Below are 22,556 nucleotides of genomic sequence, written 5' to 3'. Positions count from 1 at the left end.
TGTGGCATAGTACAGTGTAATGTAGTTCAGGTTTGTTTTGGTATGCAAACAGTAAAGCAGCCTTTACTATTGAGAAAGTTTGCTGATGGTGTACCTGAAATCTTTAGAAACTCATGCATATAAGCAATAGCAGGAGTAGTTTCCTAAAAATAAGGAAAGAGTAAGAGAGGTGATGGTTAATCAGATGTATTTAATGTTTTGACTGGCTTATTTGATTTGAAATCTCATTTTGTGTATATTAGGAATAATCATAAACTGAAGCAGAAGGGGCAAAATGTCTACTACTAAAATTAATACAATTATTTGATTATATTTATATTACTACAATATGTATTTCATGTATTAAACATAATTATGTTTAAATGGTTTAAAGCAAAATTCAAGGTTGGCTTGACCTGAAAATTCACTAGCAGCATATAAACCAAAAATCAGATTTTGGGTTTTGTTTTAGAAGGGCATATGTGTACACATGTGTATGTCACTTACACGCATATGGGAGAGAAAAGAGTTGAGATTGTCATTGTACTTCTGGTATTACGTTTGCCATGACACTTACAAAAGTACAGTTTTCTTCTGTCTGGCTTAGGGAATTTAGGAGTTAGTACCAAAAAAGTAACATACATTTTGCTTCTGATCATGGAATGTGAAGTGAGTCAAAGTTGCAGTTGCTCTCAGCACTGGTGTTGGTACTGCCAATACCATGGGATTTTTTCCTGTATCCCTCATTATTTCATTGTTGCCATGAGACTAATTTATTCAAGGAGTTCAAATGGGAAAGTTCAATATCAATGAACTTAAGATCTTTCTTTTGCAATGCCCCAGACAGATTCATGTGAGGTCCCTTTTTCACAGCTGAATGTGTTAAGTGAAATCCCATTAAACCTCCTACATTTAAAATAATACTGCAGTTTTAGTCAAGCATTCAGGTGTTAGCTTCTATAAAGCTGAACTTTACTTTTGCAGTCATTAGAATTGCTGTCCTAGTGGTGAGATAGGTTGCGCAGAAAACACTTCATTGCACTTCTACCTTCTTGTTTTAGAGATTAGAATAGGTATAGTGAACTAGTAAACAACACAAAGAAAATAATATGGGTCCATAGTCTAAGGCAATTTGATGCTCTCTGATTACAGTGTGTTTTTCCCTAGACTCTTACGAGAGTTGCAGAGTGATTCTAGGTAGCTGGGTAGTCTAATGTCGTGATCTGTTTTCCCAATCTTTGAGGATATACAAAGCAAAGAACTGAAGCTAAGTCTGCATATACACAGCTCCTGCTGAAACTGACTGGAAATGTGGCTTGAATGGAAGGTGTGGAATATGGTACAACATACCCTGTAAATTCACACTCTGAGATGTTTCTAGGTGGACATCCAAAATGAATGGATGCTAAATGATGATTCTGTCAGTAATTACGGACCTTAATTTCACAGTACAGGCTGAAGTACTTTAATGCAAGCATGTGTTTCATAAACAGAGATGATGGAATAAAAATTTTAGAAGTCTTTCTGTTCGGTTAAAATACTTGTTCAGGAGTTCTTGGAGAGGGAATCTTTGAGTAAGGTTAAATATGCATATATTTTGATGGCCCATTGATTGTAGGAGGAAGTTTCTTTGTAAGAAAATTTAATATAATAATCTGTACAAAATGGGGTCTGAATAAAGGTTACACATAAATCTGCTATTTATTACCTGTTGGATGCCTACCCCATCTTTTAATTATTTTCAGTTGCATAGTATATTTGCATATGACTGCACACACACACACCCGCACACAGAGATAAGTATTTTGCACCAGGTATTTGTTAAACATCTGGAAATATTTTGCATAGTTGTAGCTCAGTCTGTGAGTTGGGAAAATGAAATGTCTGTGTGGAGTTGCATGTTTTCTGTGAAGTTCTGCATTTCTAAGAAAAGCTTGTTACAATAAAAATGTATTGAATGAGGTCTTTCTGCATCTGGGATAGATATCCCTTGATTGATTTAAATGAAGGGAGATACAGCTCCTCCACTCTCTGCCAATCTCTCTTTTGTTTCCTTAAGGGAAAAAAAAAATCAGGGAGGGAGAAATGTGAAGGGAGGCCTGCAATATCTTGTGGGACCGATGTTGAAAGGCAGAGGAAAGGAGAATCTGCATGCAGGCAGGTCTTTAGTTTTTCAATAGTGTGTTTTTGTGATAATATTACATAGCAAAGCCATGGAAGCAGTATCAACCAGTAAGACGGTGTATTTTTATGCCAGCATGGGTTAAATGTCTTTCTAAAATATATTTGTTATAATCTACCCTTGCTAGTTTGTATATGGCTGTTAGAGGAGTTCAGTTTGGTAGGTGGTTAAACATTCTTAGGAGAGGTTTGAAACAAAAGACAAATTCGTGTTCCAGTATTGATGTGGGATGCATAGAATGAAGTGTTTGAGATGCTTTTAGATTAAGACCAGATGTACAAGAAAATCTTTAGATATTTTCAGGCTTTGACTGTATGTTTAGGGCTCAGAGATTATATGAGGTCCCTTAAATAGAATACAAAAGATAAGTGACTGAATTAAACCTTTGAAGAAAATGCTACTAAAAGATACTAAGAGTGATATATACTGCTAGGGAATTATAATTAGGGAGATTCAGAATACCAGAGGATTTGCTTGCTCTCTCAACAGTGAATGATCTTGCTCAAATTTGTAAATAAAAGATGAGACTTCGATTTGGTTAGGATAAGGTTATTCATAATCTTTACAAAAGCATCTTCAGCACAGTAAAGAAAGGAGCATCAGATCTAAACAAAAAACAAAAGAGGCAATTGGTATAATTGTATATCTAAGCAGGGAAAGAGTACAACAAGCTTGGAAAGAAGCCATTTTAAATTGAATGTTTCAGTCTTTACTGTCTGACCCTTGATTTATGTTCTCTGGCTCTTAAAATTATAGAGGGACATTTCCCAGATGTTTCCTAAAGGCTGCTTGTCAATGAACAACTACAAAAACTTGTTATAATATCATTAATGTGTCTGAAGAAATTGAAAGTGTAGTACATCGTATTAGTACAGGAAGAGTTCAGAGAAATAAGGTCATATCACAGATCTAAAACAAACCAAAATTATTACTATTGTTGTTGTTATTGTCATTATTATTATTATTGGCAGAACATTTTCCTTTTTTATAATTTTGCTGTCTTTTTTAAAATAAAGCATGATGATGCTTAAAAAAATAAATTGAAGACAGTGCAACTCCTCTGTAATAAACATATTCTCATTTATGTAATTTTGTGAGACTAAATGTATTTCAAAGTATATACTGCATGAAATAGAAATTTGAGGTGGCACCCTATGCCAGAATTCAAGTATCTGTAGTATATCCAAATGAGCACAGTGAAATATAAAACCATTGTGTTTACTGCTAGTCATCTAGAAGCAGCTAATAGATATATTTTATTGTAACAAAATGACTGGTTCTTGTCAGGAAATTATTACTGGTCAGGAAGGAAAGAAAAGAACACGGCAGCTGGATAGCTGCAAGCAGCATTGGTTTTGGGTATCAGGTTTTGATTTGTTGTCAAGGAACACATGTTTATAACAAAATCTAATATTCAGTGAAGATTCTTCATCTTCCTTCATACTTTCACACTTTCCATTTACAAACTCGTATAATCTAATGATATTTTAAAAACTATGCTTGGGCTCTGAAAACATTTCTACATTAAAATATTTTGACAGAAAGAGAAAGGATGATTGAAAAACAAAGAAAATGCATTACCATTGTGGTGGTAGTAAAAGCCCATCTTAGGGACATGCAGACATAGAAGAAAAAAGAGCAAATTTTTTTTTTAACCTTTTCTTCCATCCATTTTTTAGCTCTGTAAGCTGCTTAGAAATGCCTTGAGAGCAGATGCAATTCTTGGTTCTTCAAAGACGTCAGTTTGCCTATGCTGTAAGTGCACATCACTTTAGGGCAGTGAGGGTGGTAAGAAGCTCTAGAGCAGCTCAGCTGTTTTCATTTCTTCATATCTATGCCTCCCAGCCCCTCAAATCCCTTCAAAAAGAAAACAGCCTTACTTAATACCTTTTGGTTCTCAGGAATCTTTCCAAGACTTTCATCAAAGCAGCAGATTCAGTCATGACTTGCGTGAAAAATTATACCAGACTAGAAGACATTTTGAAAGATTTTTGCCTATTTTGTCAAACTCTGTTAAATATCACTTGAAACGGGCATTAGATTTTGTTCACTTATGTAATGTCATGTCTTGCCTTTCTCCCATTCTTTTATACCATCAGTGTTACCTTATATATCTCTTAGAATCTCTTAGTAGCTTCATCCAGAAGCCAAAGAAAGCAAAGAAAATTAAACTTCGAATTTTATTTTAAAAAACTATATTTGGGAGGCATTTACTCAGGATCACAGAGTCTCGCAAGTGATACTTGCAGATGTTTCCATATCTTTATCTGGAACAGGAGTTCTGCTGAAGTAAGTCATAGTTTGACCCATATCATTTGAGCATGATTTCAGTACGTAGGAAGGGGCAGAACCCCTGACCACTTTCGCCAGCTAACCCACTAAACAGAAGCAAATCCTGCTAAGACAGAAACATGCAGTCTCAGAATACACTCCATTTGATTCAGAGATAATTGGGAAGCCCAATGTCAACTGTGAAAATGTGTTTCTTGGTCCTGTTATGATAGGACCAAGACATGAGTTTAGAAGGAAGAACATGAAGTCTAAAATGCCAGTGACAGACTGGGGAGGCTCTCTGAACCATCACAGTGACACTGTACAGACATTATGACAAAAATAACAGATTCTGGACATGAAAATTCTCAGACACCACCAAGATGCCTTGTCTATTTTTCTAAAATGTAGTAAAATGAGATTTCACCTATGTATCTTAACAGGTACACACTCAGGCTCTCTGGACAGGCTTACCATGGCTGAACTTCAGATCCATCTAGCTTGATCCTGCAGTACCTTGGCTAGATACTTCATCTAAACTGGAAATTTGTGCTTCCAACAGCACTGTGGTGTGCTGCTGAAGGACCACGGACAGCGACTGCACACGGCAAATAGGGGAACTTGGGCTCTAGTGCTGGAAAAAAAGTACCTAGTTTTAGAAATATAATCAGAGAATATCTAGAGTTAGAAGAAACCCATAAAGGATTGTTAAGACCAACTCCTTGCTCCTCACAGGACTACCTAAAACTAAAGCACATGACTGAAAACATTACATATGTAAACTGCTTCATCAACCTTAATCTGACCTTTTATTAAATCAGGTGAAGTTCAACTCATGTTTTGCAATGAAATTGCCTATGTTATGATTTTGTTTGTATGACTGTATTCCAAAACATTGTCCTGTAAAAGAGTTTTGATAGTGTAGAACCACCATCGGAAGTTTAAACTTACTGGAGTATGCTTGTGCATTGTTTCATTCTGGACATGTTGGTCTTGACAGCTATCACTTCTTCCAGAAAGAATAAACTGCAGGTGTTTCTAGCCAATTATCTTTTCCATAGAGGGAACTGTGCTGATAACTTGCACATAAGAAATACAAGTATGTTCTCTGAAAGTTACCTAATCAGTCAGCTTCCCAGAGATTGCACTGCTAGACTTCAATTTTTTCAGTAAGATCAAGTTGCTGATTCACCCATATCTTTGTCTAGTCATATTCAGGCATTCTAAAGGCTGTCTCATCACAAACAAGACCAAGCAATGTTCCTTTACCACTGAGTATGTTCAGGCTTCAACTGTTCCAGCTGGTACAAGGCCACTGTAAAGCAGCAACACAAGATCATGCTTTGATGTTTGCTGGATATTGCTTTGCACAGAGCAGCTTTTACTCAGAACCAACATGACTGCTTTTTGCTGGTTATCTCTAGAAAATTCTGAACTATTTCTTAAAATTACACTGCTTACAAATTATTGGAATCTGCCTGGGCATCACAAACAAAGCTCAAAAAAGTTAGATGCACATTCAATGTGTGGAATTTAGGGTGGGGTTGCAAACACTGGGTAATCAGGAAACTTAAATTCCTAACTTTCATGTCTTCTGTGTCTTGTAAATACCCTGTGTTCTGTCAAGATGCCAGGACATTGACAGGAGACTTCAGCCTAGTGTTTGTGCCAGAAGTATGGGGATACTGGTCACATTTGTAGATTTCATGGATATTTTTTGAACTTTGTGGCAATTCCACATTCATTTTCTCAAACACATTCACTTAAGGAAAGGATGCCAGTTTCAGCGCAGCTGCACTTCTGACCACTTCTGTTCTCTGATGTACACCCTTTTCCATTCATTCAGACAGTTCCTAAATATTTTTAACTGCTGTGATTACAAAACACCTGCTTAATGAAAACTCTAACAGGACAAGCTCAGCTTGGAAAATATCTCATCTATACCCATGGGATAGTGGCTATAGTACTCAAACTGCCTTACTCTATATTCCAGTGTTCGAAGGCTCCTCATATATGTTATGGTTGTTGGCTCAGTTCTAGGAGAAAACCAAAATTGGTCACCTTATTAGACTTGAATCCACGATTAACAGTTTCCATAAAGACCACTGGAGTTTTCTATTATAGCATCCTGTCCTAAAAATTATTCCCTGGACTTTGCTTGTTTTTAAGTTGAATTCTCCTGCTCTCTTTTCTTCTTAAACCCTATCTTGTAACAGTTTCTTTTGAAGAAGCTAGTATCAGATAGGTAATCTAAAGAACTTTTTTGTCTGTTTAAAATTTTTTTAATAAACAAGCAGTATCTATTTTAAAGACTGGGTTAATTATTCTGTGACAACACTTGCACACCAGAGATAGAATACAGTGCTTTTGGCTGGAGCACGAAGCTGTCAAACTTCTTCACTCAAATAGAATGGTCATATAAGCTGTTAAGAGTTCTGAAACCTTTGTAGAAACTATAATATGTTGTTGTCCTTTTGCAGCCAACAATTACAAGTCAGTTCATTAGAGAGTTGATACAGAACTAGGAGAGAGTGAACTGTGCAAGGATCACTAAACTTGCTTTAAAAAGGCTTGCAGTTTAAAATAGCATCAGATTGTTTGTTTAGGGAGACTTCTCACAGTTACATTAAGGAGAACACTGCTTTTACCACTCAGACCTCTCATTGGAAATGATTGCATATAGGAGAGGTAGTTGGCTCTTTTCATCTATAGGTCTCCGGCCACAGATAAAACCAAAACATTTGCTTTGTATGACATTCATTTAATTTTTAAAATGTTGGGGAAGAAAAAGGCCATGGTAGAGTATTTTAATACCAACTGTTTCCTAAGTAAAGGAAATTTCAGCTGTGTTTCTGCTTCAGCACCAGTTATTTGTTGCTTTAAGTAGAGACTATTGAACCTGATTAATTTAATTAAAAACCCTTCTCAGTATAAATATGGTTTGTGTCCAAAACTCCTTTGATATCCTTTCAAAATATTTGGATTTGTTTTGAATCAGTAATTGGACTCGTTAAATGACAATATTAAGATCATGGAGTGCTCTAGTTTTACCAATTGCATGTGAAGCAAATAATTAATATTTGTTACATAGCTTAATGATTTTCTCTCTTCTCTAATTTGCTTTGTTAATTTCATTGAAATTCGCCCTGTTACTTCAGTAATTATTTTCTGACAGAATATGTTATCTGGCATATTTCATTTCCAAGGGCAAGGAATGCAATTCTAGTCAAAATCATTGAACTGGGACTGTTTAATAACATGACAGATCCTTTTAGGATCATTTTCAAAAGACTTAATTTCATCTGTCCCAGGCTGCAAATGATGATTTCTGGTTCTGAATGGGGTTTTTTGAGGTTTGATTTTTTGTTTGTTGTGGGGGTGGGGTGGTTGTTTCCTTGTTTATTTCTTTGGTTTGTGTGGTGGAAGCTTCGTTACTTATTGTTTCACTTTTCTAAAAGATATCCTATATAGCCTGTCATAAAATAATATAATTTTTTAAGTACAAGTGATTCGTGTTTGAAATAGAAGGATACCTACTTGCAGTAACTCTTAAAGCACATTGAATGTCTCTTTCCATTCAAATGATGTAGGGTATTTAATAGGACTGATAATAGTTTCAGGCAGCCAAGATACTTGGTTAGTAAATTCTAATTTAATTTTTTTTTTTTTTTTTTTTTTTTTGAGCTATTGTTTTGGAACATACTGAAATGTTTGTTGATGCCTAAGAAAGTTACAGTGATAACTGCATTGCTAGTAAGCACATTGAGAAGTTAGTTTTCCCTTCACTGCCAGATGATATCATGACTAAGGAGTGTTACTGTTCAGAATGAAAGAAGGGGCAGAACCCAGACTGAATAAATAAAAGCAAGTTTAATGGATCATGTCTTTTTTCTACAGTGGGTGCAATGGAATCTGTTTGCAGATGGGAAATTCGGTTTTCTTACAGCTTAAGCTACTTATACAATGACAGACTTCACAGAAATATGTTTTGAAAAGTATCATGTTGTCTATTATTGTCTTTGTAAGTGAAAAATTTGATAAAACTATAGAATTTTCCCCTCTTTGTTTTGTGAAAATATGAAAACTCTGCAGTAGCCTGGCAAATCCAGATAATTCCATCATAAATACTCTTTTATTGAAATGTGCACACTTTTTCCTTTCCCTTTTGCTTTCATTTTCCCTTTCCCTTTTTCTCTTGTTCTTTGATCCCAAGAACATTTCTTCAGAGGTGATGACTTTTGATGCCAGGGTGTCAGGTAAAAGTGAGTATCTATATGTAATTTAAAGTCAGTAGCGATTTGACTTCATCTTACTAGAAACCTGGCTTGTTCAGTTCCTAAGAACTGAAACAGTTCCTCTTTGCTATTTTTGCCAATAACTGAATAACTTTGTTACATTATACTTTGCTGAAGCCATCTAAAGCTTGATCTGTTGTAATTATTTGGTTTTTTTCTCCTTTCCTCTTATCTTTTCTCTTTCCTGTACAGGTGATTTCTATTCACTCCTTTCTAAGCTGCTAGGAGAAAGGGAAGATGTTGTGCATGTGCATAAGCAAAACCCTACAAAAAAGGCAGAATCAGATCTTGTAGCAGAGATTGCTAATGTAGTCCAAAAGAAGGATCTTGCCAGAGACATCACAAATCATGATGAAAGGGACAATACTATTCTTGTCAGAGACAGAATTCAGAAGTTTCACAGACTAGAGTCTACCTTGAGGCCACCAGAGAACAGATATTTCTCTTTACAACAGTCTAAGCATGGTGAGGGAAGCTGGGAAAAAGAACATAAAGGAGGTAGGTTAGGGGTTAATTTTATACAATGAAATGCAATGTAAGAGCTGTGATCCACATTAGCAAAATCTGAAGGGAATTTCAATTGAGGCTTGGAAGTATTTTACATTACATTCTTCCTAATTACTGAAATGTTCTTCCTCTGATTTAGAAGTATTTCACTGGGGTTCTTTCCCCCTCCATGTGTGAAGAAAGAATGTGTACTGATGGCACAACACCAGTACTTTTTGAATAATATGGTATTTTTTTCTACTCTTAAGACTCTTCCTTAACGATTTTATATCAGTTATGCTAAAACAAGGTACACACAGGATATAGTAGTCTCAGGAAGTAAAGACAAGTAACTACTATAAAATGGTCACTGGAACAATCAATACATTTTATGAGTTTGCTGATTACTTTGACCTGTTGGATACACAATTTTATAAAATTTATTGCTGTAATTTTATCAGATATTTTTTCTCTCATTCAGAAAGAGTGGTAGGTAATCCTGAAAAATTCTTCAGAAGTAAAATTTTCTGTGTGTTGATTTCAAATTGGGCTTGACTCTCCAAATATTCTGGTACAGGCTGTTTTATTGTTCAAGAAATACAGTTTATTCCCTTCAGGTTTCTATGACAGAGAAACCATGGAATTATTCTCTTTGTTTTACTTGCATTTTGGTCTCTGTGATATTGACTGTGCTTAGCCTTACTTGCTAATGTGGAAAGCCAGATAATGCAGCATGTGACGGGTATCTCATAAAAGAAGGTGATATGTATGCATGGAAGCCATCTGTACGCATAAGCTGTAACCACACACATGCCAGCTTTTATGTTGCAACCACCCAGACTGATGTTTCCAAGTACTTTTGTATACAGATATATATCATCCATCATCCATTTGATTTTTATTTCTGTTCATAATGTTAACATGTATTGTCTCTGCTTATATGCAATTCTATTACAGTGTTCAAGCTCAGCAAAATCCTGGGTTTGTATTTAAAAGAAAACCAAAGATGAGGACTCTCCAATGTTACATTGTGCGATCCACTTAAATAAGAGCCTGTCAAATTATTGGCATAGGGGCAAAAATCCAGGTGGAATGTTACTATGTGCCTGACAAATGTGTAAATCATAAACAATTCCATAAACCTCACTGGAATGAAATATTCAGGAAAACAATGTGGATAGCATTTTTGCAAAAGAAGTTTGTTCAGTTTAGACTAATAACATGTGGTGTGTACAAGGCAAAGAAGAAAATTCCTTTCTGTTTTCGCTGATCCAGAGGAGATAATGTCAATGAGCTGAATAAAGGCTTAGTTTTGACATACCTTGTAGCATGAGTTCCAACTACAGAGAGCATTTGCTCAGCTCTGTCAGTAGCAAATGTCAGTAATTCATTTGGGGGGAATTTGTTGGTGGAGGACTAATGAATAAATGAACTTTCAAATGACACAATTTTGACATATAGAAAAAAAAATCTGACATTTTCTTAATTAGCATTTTTTTATCTTTGTAATACCTCTAACTACAGAATTCCTGACCTGCAGAAGCTGTCAGTACCATCTTTTGGCAAAAGAACTTCTGTAGCAATAAGATCTTTAAGCATATATGTAGTTTCTTTTTCGGGAAGTATTCAGATATTTAAGAAAAAAATCTTCCATAAGAGAATTTTCCTCTTCAGGGGAAGAGGTAAAGTTGTGTTGATTTAATAAAAAATTTGCACCTTTTGTAAAAACCTTTACTGCATTGAATTGAAAAAATTCTCCATTTTCTTAGTACAAGACTCTGCTGTTAAATTAATTTCATTAAACTGTTTAAAGATTACCAGAATTAAAGTAGTTTAATATTTTTAGTCTTGTAAATATTCCAATTTTTAACATGTAATTGGCCTGAAATAACAAGTGGCTAATACAGTAAGTAAAGTTATTATAAATGTTTAAACTTTATACTATTGCTCTTCCTGCACTGTTGTTAGCTTGTTAACCTAGACTGGTCACTAATTTGTCAGGTCGTTTAACATCACTGCAACTAGTACAATTACACCTTCTAAATAAGGCAAAGAGTGTAATTTTCCAATTTTAAAAACTCCTTTGTGCAGTGCTTAATTAAATTTGTCAAGATTGATGGCTGGGATTAAATGCAACATCACTTAAAGTTTGCAAAGTTAAAAGCTAGAACAATCTTCCAGGGAATTCTGGACAGTAAATTGCAATTGTATCAATAAATAAGGCTTTCATCTTTCACTTGTTTGGAGACTTAATTGCGTGTTCTAAATCTAGGTAATTCTTTCTTTTTTTCTTTTTTTTTTTAATGAAAGGAACATCTCTAAGTTGAAAGGTAGATCTGGTACTGAGTTTAGAGATCTCATTTACAACAAAACTGGTGATCTTGTTTTTTCTAAGTAATTATAAATTTCTTCTATGGGGAAAGTAATTTTCATTAGTTTTGTATGAAACTGTTCCATGGGCCACTTACTCTTGTAGACTTTCAGAATGGACTTGCAAAGGAAAAAGAAAATATAATACTAATTAACCAATTCTGGGAAAAGGTGATAAAATCTAAAGATTGTATTGAGGCTGGAGCTCCTAGATTAGATTGTATTTCACTGAACATTCATTTTATTATTTTGATCTATCGGAAATCTTTTATTCCTTTAAGCATAAACGTTTTCTGTTTTATAGTGTGTGCCTTTGGAGAGACTAAATAGAGGCCAAAATTTAGTGTTCGCATGTTTAGCCCTTTATTTTTTCTAGCTTTTTTTTGAAAAGTCTCAGAGGCCAAGGGGCTCTGTAACATGAAACATAGACAAGCTTTCTGGAGTTTAGCATAAAGTGATATGATATGAGCAAGTGAGGAAGCAGACACTGAATTTCCGTCCTTTCATTCCTTCCAAAACCCAAACATCCGTGAATATACCTGCCACTGTACCTACTGTGATCAACTCAACTGTACAGAAGTATGAATATGTATAGTTTTTGGGGTTTTTTTAACAGCTTTTCCTTTAATTTGCAGCTTTTGTTCACCTAAAATTTCTACAGAGCAGAATTTCTTGTTTTAGAACTTTCGGATTACTGTCCTGGATTCGCTACAGTTGCTGATAGCTTTTAGGCTTCTTTTAGGTTTTTCACCTACTCTAGCTATGATATCTCAGTCTAAACAGGTGAAACATCTCCTAGTGTGCAGTAGGTTTTCAGCACTGGTTTTGTATTTCCCTTGCCTAGGTTGTAGAGAATGATATTACCTCCACTGTATACCTGTTGTTACCCCTTAGACTACATCTCTTCCAAGTGAAATGCAAAGGGAGGGTATTATCAGGACAGATGGGTTGCACAGGTCACTTAAAGATTTACATTGTTTCCCAGTAATTTTTCCTTTCATTGGAAGATCACTTCCAGGTGAAGGTGAACCCTCTCAGACTCCTTGGATGTTGTGTGCTAAGGTCTGTGATCTGCCTTGTTTCAAAGCAGGATGCCCTGGCACTTTATGAATTTGGATATTTGTTTCACCTGCCTAGATGATACCCCAGTGATTGGTGTTTAGGATTATAGCAGAACTCACAAACTTTGGGTGAACTGAAAGTTGCAAAGCAAAGCATGATGTTATCAAACACAATATTAGTGAAGTGGTTCCAGCTTCACGTAACTTCAAAGAAATTGCTTCTTATTTGCCATCGGTTTGGCTATATGTGCCTACATGCAAACTTGCATTGTAGAAATACCTGAATTATGCTTAACAAATCAATTTCTGAAAGGAAGCAGTGGTGGATTTCCTAATATGTAGAACAAATTTTATAATTTTTCTTTTTCTTTTTTTTTTTTAATTTTATCAGAATTAGTGAGATTTCTTTTGCCATTACTTTTTTTATTTTTGATACTCTAGTTCATTAGTCTGTTAATATACTGCCAGAGCTACACAAGAGCAACCTCTTCCAAGCAGTATTTATGCAGGTGATCTGTGAGAAATTAATCCTTGCAGTCAACTCTCTGCAACTTTTCAAATATTGACCAGTTTGTGCCTTTTATCCTTGTCAGTCTGCTTTTACATAAAAGAGAGATTTAAGAGATCATATTTTTATCTTTTTAATATTAATCTTTGGGCTGAAACTAAATTTCTCTCCCTTAGTTGAGTTTTACAGTTTAAGTCAAGTACAAGAAGTATTCTTTTCTTAGTGTTAAAAGCTTTATAGAAGAAAAAACGTTATTCACCTGCCACATATTTCATGTAGTGATTCATGGTATTTGTTATGCATTTTTTAATAAAACACTGATAGTTAATATTTAAGTTTGCCTGCTGGTTTAAATGGTAGTTGTAATCTTTCAGTGTAGAAAGTATTTACAGAACTCCTAAAACTTCTAGAGTCTGTGTACATGTATCCTTATAAGAAGGAGAAAATAATGGAATCAAAAGCAGTTTTGACATTTCTGTAATCTGTATGTAGCAGGGTGCCAGGGCTTGTGCATGCTTTACTATGTTAAAACTATGCTTGGAATTAAATCTCGATGCACTGAATGGAAATACTGCATGTAAGAAAATGTCCATGTAATTCCCAGTAGTCAGTACCAAATGCCAGTTAACCATATTTGGATTTTTTTTATAAAAAATCATGCTACATGATTATCTGTTTTTTTTGTCTGTTTATTTCTTTGGTCAGATTTCCACATAGAAGAGGCTGTGGAGTGGCCTGGGTTAGACCTCAAACTAGGCCAAGTCTCTGGGTTGGCTCTGGACCCTGAAAATAACCTAGTTGTCTTCCACAGAGGTGATCATCTTTGGGATGAGAAGTAAGTAGAGACTCTTGCCAAATGGAGAGTTAGAAGGTTGAATTCCTGTGGTCTGTTTATATACCTTCTCAAAGAAAAACAGATTGAAGTTCTCTTTCCATTTAAAAATTCAGTTCTTTGGCTGAAAGTGCCTTTCCGAGACTCAGAGTAGAAATGGTGACTGACAATTCAAGATGATGAGTTACTAGGTCTTCAGACAGTAAGAATGTGTCTCCGGAGGAAAAGAACATAGTTTGTTGGGACCTTAAACTGTATGACCACATTAGTATGAGATTAATTATCCCTACCTCTCCATGTCTTTTATCAGGAATAATTAGCCTCGGTGAATAATGTTTTAGTATGGTATACTACAATTAGTACTTGGGTTTAAGACATGCAAAGCTATCTCCAGTATGTCTTCATTCTTCTTTGTGTTTATGTACACTGAACAAAATGGGATTGTTATAAAGTACTCTCTCAAAACAAGCTTTGTCCTACTCATTTGATAAAATTAGCTACATTTAGCATCACTCAAACCAAAAAATACGTGAACTTTAGAATGGTAGTCCTTCTAGTGTTTGTAAAGTGATATATTCAAAGGTATATTATCTCAAGAACAGAACATTCCAGTGAAGAGTACTGTCTCTATTTTTACAGGATTCTTATGTCTTTGATCTTCAAAATTGTATATGTGTTTATATGGATACTTTTGAAATTATAACAGAATATTGGGAGGAAATAGTACAAGCCTGTAACATGTTATGTGGTACCTTTTTTAAGTACACCTTTTTTTTTAATTTCTCCTTTTCTTTTCCTTGTTTTTAAGCATGTGTTCTCCATATATATAGCTATAAGACTAAAGGATAGGGTTGTTTTCAAATCCTGATGAATTCATTTTAAGATAGTGTCTGAAAAACAGAACAGTATTCTGAACATTATAATAACAAATTATGCTTAGAATAGTGTTTTATGAAAGAAAGTAAGTTGTTTAGGTTTTAAGCTAAATAACATAATGCAGCAGATAAAGCAATCATTTATTTCTCATGCGGTATTCTCATAGGTCGGTGATCTTTCCAGCTCAAGTGTATATAAATATAGACTATAAAATTTGAAAGGATGGTGCATTATGCAACTTGTATTACTCAGACTTCAAGTATTCTGTAAAAGCTGATGCTGAATTGAGTTTTTTTTGTCCTCCTACTCAGGAACATAAGTGCTGTTCTTTGTGTTGTTGAATGAAGAATTGTAAAAATATTTGAAAATAGGCTGGTCCTTCTGAAATACGTATTTTTGAGTCTCTGGCAATTGGAGCGTACCAACAATCCAGAGCACAAAACTTGAGTTTGAGATCCAGCAGTATTGGGAAAGCCTGCAGATTTTAAACAAAACAAAAAAAAATGAACATTCCCTAAAAGAGCAAGTGTGCATGATGAATCAACCATGTTGAGAGACAGATAGAACTTCATTACGCTGTGGCTGCAGAAGAAGATTGGAGTTGTGATATGTGTCTGGAAATCCACATATGTACCAGCAGTTCTCAGTAATGCTACAAGTGGCCTTCCATAAAGATAACTACATATTAAATCCTAATTCTTGAGGGGTTTTGTTCCCAAATTTTAATTTTTTTTTCTTCTTCTTCTGGAGCATAGTTAATGTATAGGAAACCTAGTGTTGGTAGGGACCCTTATGTCAGCTGAACTAGAACTCTGTAGGCCTTTTCTGTAGAGTATGGTGATTTTAAAATAGATTTTGAAAACATGCCTGTTGTTAAGCTGTTGTTCCATATCTTGTGGCACAGAGAAGAGGCACACAGAAAGGTGCTCACTCAGTTAGCCTTCCCTTTTTATCTTTGGGTACATACATAGGCATATGAAAAATTTGGGGTTGTGATGAAAAAGGAAGGAGTAATGGGTGTTGTCATTTTTTCAAGAAAAAAAATGGTATTTGGAAGGGGTTTATATGCCAATTGTATGGGGGAGGCGTAAGAAGTTACCAGACTTTTAAGTTAACTTTTATCATTAGCTGCAAATACACAGTTCATTGAGTATAATATTCCTTACCAAATTGTAAACATGATAAATCAATAGCCTGAAAGCCCAGAATTTATTTTCTGTTTCAATGGTTCACCAGCTTAGTATAGAAGCAAATTAAACAAAAATTATCTGTGCTGTTAGGCTATGCACAAATGTTTCCAATGCATTATTAACATATGCCACAAAAGCTGGATCCTCATTTGGCTAAATACAGCTGGTTGAATGATCTATGCTGTTGCAAAAGGTAATTTCAGTCTACTTTAGAACACAAAACTTACGCAGTGACAAGCCTTATAATACAGTAGCAACTTTGCAGTGGCTGTAGCATTCCTTCAGTGTATGATCAAAAAAAAAAAAAAAAATCCTCCTTATAAGTAAGGGTCTTCTACAACATTGTCTCTTCAGTTTCAGAACAGTCTTTGCTACAAGCAGCATTTGTTGTGTAGAATGAAAGAAATTATAACTATTCAGCTGGCTAAGCAGTGAATCAGTTGGAAGTAATTTTGCATTTTGTGATGAAAAATGTATACTATTCATCCAATTTGTAAAGAACTTACTAGAGAACATAAGTTACTTTCTTGTTACTGTATTCTTAACAAGGTAGGCAGGCTGAGCACACAATGACAATGATGATGGATTTTGATCAAGAACAGACCTCAGGGTTGTGCTTTCAGGGATTATGAGATCAGGTGGTCTGTCTAAATTTAATATGTAGCCCACCAGAAGGATATTAGATTTAGCAAGAAATTGTTTGCATTAGTGTGAAGTGGCCAGATGAGAAGTAGAAACATAACTCTGGAATTAATTGGAGTTTGAAATTAGAAGTAGTGAGATATGCAGCAGATTTTATTTGTCCTTCAGTATCAGAGTGCAGAACCTATCAGAAAACCATGTTTTAGAGCAGTACGACTACTGTGTTTAGTTGTTCTATTTGTGTGGTTTTGGCCTTGCTTGCTTTTAAGCTAGAAGTAGTCAACATTGTTTGTGTTCTCATTTATCACTTACAACAAAGGAACATTGCCTGGAAATTAATCTCAGACACTGGGAAGAAAAGTGTGACTGTGATTTTGTAGCATTCTAGTCATCCTCCTAGAAAAGAAGTTTGACAGGGAGAAGATGATTGGAAGATCACTCCCATAAACTCAAGTTCACTAGAATTTGTTTGAGTACCATACAATCTCTTATTTACACTGAAAGCAGTTAGTTCCCAGAAGAGTTGGGCATAGTAAGAAATACTTAGGAGTCTGGACAGCACTGTTACTAACAACCAAAATCCTAACAAGGAAAGCCAGTAATTATTTTAAGTAGTCTGGACAGTCAGTTATGCAGAGATACAATCATGTTTTCTGTGGGGGTTGTTTTGTACAATATCTACCACCACTAAGATTCTTTTCTGTGATTATTTGTATAGATTTTCTGCGATTATCTATGTAGATTAAAAATAAGATTAGTTCAGTCTGTCCATTGTTGATGCTCCAGTTGTGGTCATCCATAGCTAGAGCAAGCCCTTACAAGTATTAGACTCCTTTTAAAATAAAACTGTTTAAAATGAAGAGAACTTGTCATGGCAGATTACTGTCATGAATGGTAATAACAGCACCTCCTGAATCATGGCCAAACAAGAAGATATAACACCAGTGTAGGCCTTTGTGTTTCATTACCATTTATCTAGTGTCTCCCTATACATGATGGCAGAAATCTGGAGAGAGTTTTAGTAGCTATCACCTTTTGCTCAACCATTCATAGTGAAAAGGATTATTTTCCATCAGAAATTAAATAGTTACAGGTAGTATAATATGCAATGGCAGTATCTAAATACTATTTTTTAATCATCGCCTATGCAGAAACTTAAACACATTCTGTTATAGATTTTTCTGGTTATATATGAAGCCAATATTGCTTTTCCACATTAAAAATTCTAGACATGTAAATATTTAATGCTATGGAGATGTGAGACTGCTAGAAGTGCACAATATATAGTTTTAATACCTTTATTCATAGCCGCCTCTGTGACTACAAAATATATTCATGTTTACCAAGTAGCATCAGTCACGGCTGGATTTCTCTTGGGATTAACAAATGGATTAAAAATACAAGGTGGGAGCAGGGAGTGAGTCTTGTATTCATGCATCTTTCATCCACATCAAACACCATGCTCTAACATTTAGCCTGAAATGTTATTCAAAATATTTTGCTCTGTTTATCTGCAGCAAAAGCTGAACATAAATTTAACAGGTTAGAGTAATAGTGAACTTCTCTGTAAGGATACAGACAACTATTTTTCTTATTTTTTGGAAGCACATGATAATTTCATGCCTAGTAAATGTCCTCTGGAAAGTTTATCCTGGTTCTTAATGTCTGAAATAGAGACATGTTCAAATGTGTTTCATCAAGATACTCCATGTATCTTGAAAATTGAGTATAATTTTGTAGGAGTAGGAGGAACGCACATAATATCCTATAGTCTTCTGTAAGCACACTCTGAAAAGGATAAGAAGCATAAGACCTGAATCTTGTAGTAGTAAGCTCTAGCAAGATATTGAACTGCATATGAAAAAAGAAAAAGCAGAAGACACACAAACATGCACAGACTGCCTTAGATGGTACAAAGTATTCCTAGTCTTACTGGCAGGTGTGCTCTGGTGATTACCTATATTTTTTCTTAGGCTACGTTGTTGAATTTCTCATTTCTGGGTTGCCATAGCAAACAAATGATTAAAAAAAAAAAAGAAAAATTTTTGAAAGGGGTTTTTACTTACTTGCTTTAGGACTATCTTAATTGTTGCTGTGTTGATTTGGTGCTCCTTCAGTTTGGAAGTCATAACCTCAGTAGAAAATGCAGACATACAACACTATTGACTCTTACAATCATACAGTGATGTAATAAGGTTTATATTTAAAGAAAAAAGAACCCAATAACTCCACACTGGAATTTAACTACTGAACTTGGCTTTAAGTTTATTGTTCATCAGTAGAACCTTCTAATGCTTTCTATTCCACTCTTTTTGTACAGTTCTTTTGACAGCAAATTTGTTTATCAGCAAAGAGGACTTGGACCAATTGAACAGAATACAATTCTTGTCCTGAATCCAAGTAATGCAAAACTGCTCCATTCCACAGGCAAAAGTCTGTAAGTTGGGTTTTTTTACTCTTAGTAACTGATTTAGTACTTCCATATATTTTATGCCAAAGAGTCCTTAAACTCATTTTCATATGTTTTATATTACATTTGTACATTTATATACAGTTGTGTAAGTGTAGCCTCTGATTATCTTAAAGTAAATAAATAAATACAAAATCAACAAATAATAAAATTAATTTGCCATCTCTACTACCTCTGCTTCTAACATTTCATACAAGTGCATCTACCAGCCAGATTAACAGAAATGCAGAGCTTGTGAATATTGTACATTGTCCTTAGAGATGCTAAGGTACCCTGAGTGAGATATCTGAGATCAACTGAATTTCAGAATTGAGACACTCTTGTCATGAAAATTCTAAGCTGTAAAGCTGTATTTTTCATTAAATGCTACACGTAGTTAGTATGTACAGCATTTGGTTTTGATCTGTAGGTAAAAAATGAAAGCTTCACATCTATATCATTCTTTCAGAAAAATGTTTTTAACTTAATTCTTCTATATTTGTGCTTGCAGATTTTATTTACCACATGGTTTGAGTGTAGATAAAAATGGTAACTACTGGGTCACTGATGTAGCTCTTCATCAGGTATGTTTCTGAAGCTTTAGTACCAGGACCTTAATATTTTGCTAAAAAATATTTTTATTTTCCTAGAGATTTGACATAAATTGCTTATCTAGGCCTGTTAAGAATAACATTAAGAATATGCCTACAGAAACTGACCCCTGTGCACTTCATGGAGTATAGTTGTGTTGAGTAATTTACTACAAGGACATAGCATGTAGAAATAATAGAATCATAGGATGGTCTGAGTTGGAAGGGACCTTATAGATTATCTTGTTCCGGTTGCCCTGCCATGGGCAAGGGACACCTTCCACTAGGCCAGGTTGCTCAGAGCTCCATCAAAAGTGGCCTGGAACACTTTCAGAGATAGGGCAGACACAGCTTCTCTGGGCAACCTCACCAGTGGCATCACCAACCTCGTGGTAAAGAACTTCCTCCTAATATCTAATCTAAACCTCCTCCCTTTCAGTGTAAAGCCATTCCCCCTTGTCCTACCATGACATGCACCTGTAAAAAGTCCTTCTCCATCCTTCTTGTGAGCTCCGTTTAGGTACTGGAAGGCCAGAACTAGGTCACCCAGAAGCCTTCTCTTCTCCAGGCTGAACAATCCCAGTTCTCTCAGCCTTTCCTCATAGCAGAGGAGCTCCATCCCTCTGATCACCTTGATGTCCAAGACACTAGACTTGCTCCAACAGCTCCATGTCCTCTGGGATCCCAGGGCAGGAGGCAGCTCTGCAGGTGGGGTCTCACCAGAGCGGGGCAGAGGGGCAGAATTCCCTCCCTCCCCTGCTGCCCACTGGGCTTTGGATGCAGCCCAGGACATGGTTGACCCTCTGGCTGTGAGCACACATTGCCAGGTCATGTTGAGCTTCTCACCAACAAACATCATCTCCTCAGGACTGCTCTCAATCCCTTCTCCTCCCAGCCTGTATTTATGCTCAGGTTTGCCCCAACCCAGGTGCAAAAGCTTGCACTTGGCCTCGTTGAACATCACAAGGTTCTCATGGAGCCCCTTCCTCAAGCCTGTCAAGATCCCTTTGCAATTTTTTGCTATGTCTTCTGCTTATTGATGCATTTAAGTCTAAACAATGAAACTAAATTGTTTGCTTTGTAATGACTGGAAATTGGTATTTTAAGCAGAAGTTCCCTAGAATCAGCACTATTGAAAAACCAATAATACATATTATGGTCAATATATTAGGATTATGTTTGGTGTATAAATGTCTTTTATACACAGTGATAGGAGTTTTTCCCTAGGCCATCTAGGTCTTAGGTTTCACCTTCTGTAACTGAAACATCTTTTCTTTTCCTTTTGACTGAAAAAAAGGTTTTCAAACTAGGAGCCAGCGACAAAGAGCCATTACTGATCTTAGGAGTGGCTTTGCAACCAGGCAGTGACAAAAATCATTTCTGTCAACCAACTGATGTTGCTGTGGATCCAATCACTGGCAGCATTTATGTCTCTGATGGCTACTGCAACAGTCGGATTATTCAGTTCTCTCCAAATGGACTGTACGTGATGCAGTGGGGAGAAGGTACAGTCAGAACTCTTGGTACTTTACCCATACTGCTGTTATAATGAACTGATCATGAACCACAAAATTCCCACTGTTACTATTAATTTTTTTAAATGAATTTCTATTACAGAAATACCTTCCAGGTCCTACATGAATTTCAGCCTTGTCATGGCATCCAAATTTTCTTTCGGCTTTTTCTACAGCTACTTGTAGTAGTCCTATATTTACTAAAAATAAAAAGCGGGGTGTTTGTCATCTTGCTTTTAGAATAAATATTGGTATGTCCTGTTTTATCAAGAAAATATTCTGACTTTCATAAAGCCAGATTTTTGCTTAAACGTGTAACAAAGTAATCATTTTTTGCCAGATTTATGCCATGATTTCATCTATTTTAAGTTTTATGAATAATTATAGTTCTGCCTGACTCAGATTTATGTATCACATTAAACTGTGCTGAATATTCTCAGGAAATTGCAAGTTCTTAAATTTGGGATTTATAAAGAAAACGCAATATGCTGCCATGAGTTTTCTACCTAAATGCTAGGAGAAAGCAAGCTGACCGTAGTCTTTTCCCAGTGTTACATGGTTATGTGGCATGCTGCTGTTTCTAAATAAAACTGATAGTTTCAGTGTGTACTTTAACACAAACCTGGGGTTTTTTTTTATTTCAGAGACTTCTCTAGGCAGAGCCAGGCCCGGACAGTTTCATATTCCTCACAGCTTAGCCCTGATCTCTGACTTAAGTCAGCTGTGTGTTGCAGACAGAGAAAATGGTCGAATTCAGTGCTTCAGGTTAGAGACTGGGGAGTTCACAAAAGAGATCAAGCACAAAGCTTTTGGAAGAGAGTTGTTTGCAGTTTCATATGTTCCAGGTAATCTTTTTTCTTGTTCTGCAGATTTCAAGTAGTTGCTTTGTGCCAGGATGTCTGTGTTATTTCATGAAGAGTGCTATGGTGCTATCCTAGGACAAATATTAATTATCTTCCTGAGTAGTCCTGATGCAATGGAAAATTTGAGAACTACTTGTTTTCCTACTTGTGGATGAGGGAAGCTTGCATCTAATCTCTGCTTCTAAGAAGTGACTGATTACACTCCCCAAATGTAATGTCAGGAAGTAGACAATCTTGCAGCTTCTTGGTGACTGCACAGTTAATCAGCTAATAATGAATTATTATTAATAATAACATTTCTAAGTATTCATTTTGAACTCCACTGAAGAGAGCAAAATTAAGACCAAATGATCAAGAGAGGTTTTTGGTTTCATAAAACAAAAGAACTGAAAGCAAACAGTTAGAAAACATTGTGGTTTTTAATATCACAGTCTGTTTAACAATTACC

The 22,556-nt window shown here is 35.6% G+C and overlaps 1 protein-coding gene across 19 annotated transcripts in view; it reads left to right on the top strand.

The window, feature by feature from the left end:
* Positions 1-22,556, top strand: part of PAM (peptidylglycine alpha-amidating monooxygenase) — a 122,703-nt gene that overhangs the window by 90,488 nt on the left and 9,659 nt on the right. For 16 of the 19 annotated variants that reach the window (XM_032095851.1, XM_032095862.1, XM_032095860.1 and 13 more), the window contains 6 exons: positions 8,920-9,225; positions 13,858-13,987; positions 19,013-19,129; positions 19,653-19,725; positions 21,029-21,236; positions 21,890-22,090. In XM_032095851.1, coding sequence (XP_031951742.1) covers positions 8,920-9,225; positions 13,858-13,987; positions 19,013-19,129; positions 19,653-19,725; positions 21,029-21,236; positions 21,890-22,090 — 1,035 coding nt within the window. The remainder of the gene's footprint in view (positions 1-8,919; positions 9,226-13,857; positions 13,988-19,012; positions 19,130-19,652; positions 19,726-21,028; positions 21,237-21,889; positions 22,091-22,556) is intronic. The other 3 variants (XM_032095861.1, XM_032095859.1, XM_032095858.1) reach the window with 1 other exon arrangement.

The sequence above is a fragment of the Corvus moneduloides genome, chromosome Z (genome assembly GCF_009650955.1).
Source record: "Corvus moneduloides isolate bCorMon1 chromosome Z, bCorMon1.pri, whole genome shotgun sequence".
NCBI classification, from domain to species: domain Eukaryota; kingdom Metazoa; phylum Chordata; class Aves; order Passeriformes; family Corvidae; genus Corvus; species Corvus moneduloides.
Note: the sequence above shows the minus strand (reverse complement) of the source record. Positions and strands in the feature narration are given on the sequence as shown.